At 51.9% G+C, this 5,967-nt stretch overlaps 1 protein-coding gene across 1 annotated transcript in view; it reads left to right on the top strand.

Annotated features, from left to right (window-relative positions):
- Positions 1-5,967, top strand: part of ELL (elongation factor for RNA polymerase II) — a 90,665-nt gene that overhangs the window by 64,819 nt on the left and 19,879 nt on the right. Inside the window, exons 3-4 of the mRNA XM_003796567.2 lie at positions 4,430-4,551; positions 4,713-4,876. Of these exons, the coding sequence (XP_003796615.1) occupies positions 4,430-4,551; positions 4,713-4,876 (286 nt within the window). The remainder of the gene's footprint in view (positions 1-4,429; positions 4,552-4,712; positions 4,877-5,967) is intronic.

Below are 5,967 nucleotides of genomic sequence, written 5' to 3'. Positions count from 1 at the left end.
GAGGGTGACAAAGTGAGACTCTGTCTCCAAAAATAAATAAATAAATAAATAAATAAATAAATAAATCACATTTAAATTGGGGGGTTTTCAGAATCTGGAACCATCTGTGTTGGGGACCCTACATGAGCATGGCATGTGGTTCTTTTGAACAGCCACAGCCTGGTGAGTGATCCTTAGAAGAGAAGTAGGTGGTTAGAAAGTGCCCTGGGTTTGGGGCTGAGGAAGAGAGGCCTCTAGTTGAGTAGAAGGGGATGCTTCCCTCCTAGGTGTTGTATTCAGCCACTCACTTTATAAAGAAGAATATACGGCTTAGTGCCTATTGCTCAGCAGCTAGAGCACCGGCCACATACAGCGGGGCTGGCAAGTTCGAACCCAGCCCAGGCTTGCCAAACAACAATGACAGCTGCAGCTGCAACAAAAAAAATAGCCAGGTGTTGTGGTGGGTGCTTGTGGTACCAGGTGTTCGGGAGGCTGAGGCAAGAGAATCGCTTGAGCCCAGGAGTTTGAGATTGCTGTGAGCTATGATGCTACAGAACTCTACCAAGGGGAACAAAGTGAGACTTTGTCTCAAAAAAATATATACATATATATACACACCCATATGTAATATGTGTGTGTGTGTGTGTGTGTGTGTATACTGAGAGTTCACTGGGAAATAAAAATAATGAAAACTACCTGAAAACCTCTCTGGCCAGAGAAAAGCCCTCATCATTTGGTATTTTGGGTTCCTGTTGTGTTGTATGGACAACACCTAGGGTCACCCACTGCCTGTTTCTATGTTTTTAATTGTGCAGAATATTGAGGGCCTTTTCCTTGATCATTTTGCAGGCTTCCTACTTAACTTGTCTCTTTAAAACTCTTCAACTTCTTTCTCTGCAAACTGCAAAAGAGGTCTGGGAGGTCTCTAGGAGGGCAGTAGGGTCCAATTTGGGACATTACAAGGGGAAGAGGTGAGAGGGCTCTGGCAGGCATCCTACCTGCTGTGAGAACCACTAGGTCTATATGTCCTGTACCTCTTTAGGCTCTGTCCATACATCTGTCTGTGAACTCAAGACACTTGCTTAGATTTATGACCGCTCCCCACCATAAGCTCACCAATAACCTAGAGCCTCAGCACACATCAAATGCATCCAAACCTGCTCAGGCCATCTGAGTGCCACATGACATCCCAAAAGACTGCATCATCACTGGGACCCTTATATAGCTCCAAAAGGGGCGGCTGAGACTCTGTCCAGAAGGCACAGGTGCACAGCAGCCAAGCAGGGGCTGCATTTTGTTTGAGCTCTTGGCTTCTAGGCAGAGAATGCCTGCCTCCTGGGCTGCTGTCACCCCACTGTTGTGTGGTTCCTAGGACTGGTAAACATTAACCAGCAAAACGGCCCATTCCAGAGGATTCCACGGCGCAGGCAATACATCTGCGCCAGGGAGGGCAGAGGCCATGAGAACCTGCCAGGCCTGGCTCCAGGAAAACCTTTTCTTGACAGTCTCCTTCAGGTGTCTATTCCACCTCCCACCCCCCCAATCTGGAAGGACACTAGCCACATGTGTCTCCCCTTGTCACCAGTAGTATGATGCCCTCCTGAGCATCAACATTAAAGCCTGTGTCACCCATTATTGTGCAGCTCCCCTGCTCTCAGCCCCGCACCCCTATAGTTGCACACACCTGGTCCTGGCTGTACACTCCCCCTTCAAGGAAAGAGTTTGGAGCAGACATACGGACCTGTGTGAAGAAGATCCAAGGGTGAGAGGGGGCACAGTGATGCTTCTTTGGTCCCTTACTCCAGAGAAGCATGGTCACTGGTGGCTGGGCAGGCTCACAAGGGACCCTTATGGTGCTGACTGTGTGTATGACTGTCCCTGTCTGCTATAGAGGGTGGGCCCTGCTGCATCAGTCTCCTTGAGTCTTGTGTCTCCAGGGCCGAGTCTCATTGCCAGCTCTCTGCCCAGTGGTATCTCTCTGGAGCCAGGGCAAACCCTGCTTGACCACCCACCAGGTGAGGTATGTGTTTGCTAGGGACAGGACTGCATTGTGAGGGGCCCAGCCAGTGCTGGCTGGGAGTCATGTGCAACTTGGGATTCAGGCCAGGAGTGCCTCAGTCTCAGTCAGACCCAGGACCATGAGTGCAGCAGGCGTTAAAGAGGGGGATTGTGGGCTCGGCGCTTATAGCTCAACCGGCTAAGGCGCCAGCCACGTACACCTAAGGTGGCGGGTTCGAATCCCCAGCCTGGACCCGCCAAACAACAATGACGGATGCAACCAAAAAATAGCCAGGCGTTGTGGCGGGCGCCTGTGGTCCCAGCTACTTGGGAGGCGGAGGCAGGAGACTCGCTTGAGCCCAGGAGTTGGAGGTTGCTGTGAGCTATAATGCCATGGCACTCTACCCAGGGGGACAGCTTGAGGCTCTGTCTCAAAAAAAAAAAAAAAAAAAGAGGGGGATTGTGGAGGGAGAACCCCCCAACACCAGGGTTTAGTTCAGTCGGAGACTCTCTTAGACTTGTGGTCCCTGAGCTTCCCTTGGCTGCTGCATTCTGGGTCACCACATCAAATGTGTACCTGGCCCCTTTAGAGCCTCAGGGTGTCCAGCAGAGGCTGTGGGGGTATGTGTTTGTGTGCATGTGTTTCTGAGCCCCAGAGTTGAGTCATCAGATGCAATTAGGGTGTGATTTTTTCAGATGCTGAGTGTAAGCTGCTCCATCCTTCTCTGACCCTAGTAAAACCACATGGTTGTGTTCAGATTAGGACTGGTGTGGTGGGAACCAAGATGGACCTTGCCCTTGTCCTCTACCGTCATATGTCCGGGGAGCCCTGAACCTACCCCACCCCACCCCAGCTTATGATTCTGCAGCAGCAGGGCAGGGACAAAGTCTGTTGCCCTGTAGGGACATGCCTGAGGCTGAGAGGGGGTGCTAGGGGATGGGATGGGAGCAAGGAGCTTCCTTCCAGGAGGGAACAACCTTTCTCCTGGAACAAGGTTCAGCCTGGGAAAGTGGAGACAGGAGGATCATCAGCCCAGATGGCTGCTACTGCAGAGACTGCCTGGTTGCCCCAGGGTAGCCATGCCCAGGAGCAGGGACGGGCATTGGACTCTTTGGGTCTAGCACCATTGACTCCAGGCCAGATGCATAGCTTGCCTTATGAGTCCCAACACTGTCCTGAGGACCAAGTCCCAGCTGTAGCTACACAGCAGGGTCCAGGGGAGCAGTGTTTCTCTATGTGCCTGGGTGATAAGAGCTGTGTTCTCAGTCTCATACATGGGCACAGATAGGTGAAGCCTTCCATGGGTGCATGTGGCAGCTTGACAGGGCAAGGGGTACAGGGTTCACCCTTGGATCTTCCCTTTCTGTCTTATGTTGATGAAGTATTTAAGTGTCCACAGGTCATGGAGGAAAAGATGGGGCTTAGGGCTGCTGAGAGGGTGTGGCAGCTCAGGGACGAGGCCCAATGTTTTCTTATGTGTCCCAGTTCTCATAGACCACTCTTGCCCCCTTTGCATGTCTGCCTCTCTGTCAGGACCTTGTGTGCTCAAGCCCAGGGACTGTTTCAGGAAGGGTCACTTCTGGTGACAGAGGGTTAGCCTAGAAAGCATTATCCTCTGTTGTGATGCTCTCTTGCCCTAAGCCCTGCGTCTTGGCTGGGATAGCACAGTGTCCATCTTCCTGCCCCAGGCTGCCCATCCTCCTGGGCAGGGCTTCAGGGATGCTGTTCAAAGTCAGGTTTGTGTACACCGTGACACATATTCTTTGTCATATGTTACCCATGATGTGGACAACACTATTGATCTGTGAGACCCATAGGGCCCAAACCTGCCTTGTTAATGGCCACAGGATGGTGAATGGACACACATGGAGTCCATGTTCAGTGTAGGGGAATGCCAAGAAAGTGTCACCAAGCAGAGGTGCCAGAGTTGTGGGGCAGCTGCTGATACCCCGCTTGTCAAATCTTACCTTAGAGCAGCAGTTCTCAACCTGTAGGTTGTGACCCCTTTGTAAGAATGAAAACACATTGCGGCATTAGGAAGGTTGACTAGTCATTAGGAAGACTGCTTTAGAGGGTGTCTTGGGCCAAATCTGGGTGGGAAAATGCATAATAGTTTAGACAAGCCACTTCCCCAGGGTCACACAATCATGGTGGGGTCCCTGTCTCCAGGTAAATGCTGAGAGCTGTGTCCTCAGACTGTTAGAAAAATAGACACAGCCTCACTCTTCCTACCCCCACCCCACATAGGTGCTAAGGGCAGGTGGTGGGGACATTGGCCCCCAGTACCATCACTGTCAGGAAAGCATAGCTGTGTTTTAGAGAAAATTGCTGGCACATTGGTGTTGTAAGGGTGTGTGTAGGAGAGACGGACCCAGGAGGAGACCCTGGCCTGTCTTGTGGTCTCCTCCACGCCAAGGACTCCTGGTGACACCCCCACCCCCCTCCACACAGCACATCTCCATCCCCCAGCCTGACTGCCCCTCGGAGTCCCGGACCTTCTCCTTCTACCTCTCCAACATTGGCCGTGACAGCCCGCAGGGCAGCTTCGACTGCATCCAGCAGTATGTGTCCAGGTGAGGCTCCCCTGGCCCTGAGTACCCACTGCCTTGGTCTAGGGCCACACATGCCCCATTGACATGTTTTGTTTCTGTGGGGTGAGGGGTCTTGGGACCCTCAGTGGAACCTCCCCACATTGTCCTAGATGGTGATCTTGGCCTGGCCCTTTGTCTTGTAGCCATGGAGACATCCTCCTGGACTGCCTGGGCAGCATCCAGGACAAGATCACAGTGTGTGCCACTGACGACTCCTACCAGAAGGCACGGCAGAGTATGGCACAGGCTGAGGAGGAGACACGGAGCCGCAGCGCCATCGTCATCAAGGCTGGAGGCCGCTATCTGGGTGAGCAGTGGGGGCTTGAGGCCAGTTTTTGAGGAGAAGGAATGGTTTGGGGCCTATCTGGGCTCGGGTCACTGTATGTGCCTGTAGTAAAAATGATGACCCAGTGGCTGTGGCATCTGGTGTCTTATGAAGCCCAAGGTGGACACTGGGGACCCCAAAACCCTAGGAGCCCTGAGTCAGCAGGCTATTCTGCTAGGCTGTGTACTTGGGGACCTTTACCTATCAGGGAGACAGGCTCCTCCAAACAGGGATGCTGTTAAGGCAAGGCCCCTGGTTTGTTTGTCTCCAGCACCTCCCTGAGGCCACCACAGCCATGACATCATGGATATGGGGAGCGGGGATGAGCCATGCTGTGGCCTATTGCTAATGTGACCCCACACACCACCAAGGAGACTCCAAGAACTCAGCGTTAGCTTGAAAAGAGTTTCAGTGAAGTTGAGAAACCACCAAGCACAAAAAGCAGGAAGAAAAGTACTGTTGATTTAGAAAGCTCTATCATCTCACGGCAGGTTTCCTGCCTTTTAGACCAGACAGAGCTAAAGAATCATTGGAATTCATTGCCAGGGAGAAGGGTGCCAGGCTTCAGAGACAAATGAAACAGTTCAGAGAAGGCTTGTTGGTTTTTTTCCCTTCCTTTTTTAAGAAAAGGCAGAAGGATTTCACTTCCTCTCTCCCCACCCCAAAGAGAGCATGTTATTCCTCCTTGCTTAGCGATACTCTTGGCTTGAATGAAACCCCAGATAATTGGTGTAGGAGTCTGTCGTCTTGGTCAGTGCTGGCCCCAGGTGGACACATCTAAGCCTCCAAAATGTTTCATGTGCTATCTCTCAATTCAGAGTGGCCATGTGAACATGTAAGAACTTGGTCAGAAAATTTGTCTCATCCAACCTCTTTGGGTTCAGTGAGGGTTTTTTGTCTTTTGTTTTTTTTAGACAGTCTCACTTTGTTGCCCTCAGTAGAGTGCATCACAGTTCACAGCAACCTCCAGCTCTTGGACTTAGGCAATTCTCTTGCCTCAGCCTCCTGAGTAGCTGGGACTACAGGTGCCTGCCACAATGCCCAGCTATTTTTTTGTTGCAGTTTGGCCGGGG

This window comes from Otolemur garnettii, unplaced genomic scaffold (genome assembly GCF_000181295.1).
Source record: "Otolemur garnettii isolate 467f Iridium unplaced genomic scaffold, OtoGar3 scaffold00105, whole genome shotgun sequence".
NCBI lineage: Eukaryota > Metazoa > Chordata > Mammalia > Primates > Galagidae > Otolemur > Otolemur garnettii.
Note: the sequence above shows the minus strand (reverse complement) of the source record. Positions and strands in the feature narration are given on the sequence as shown.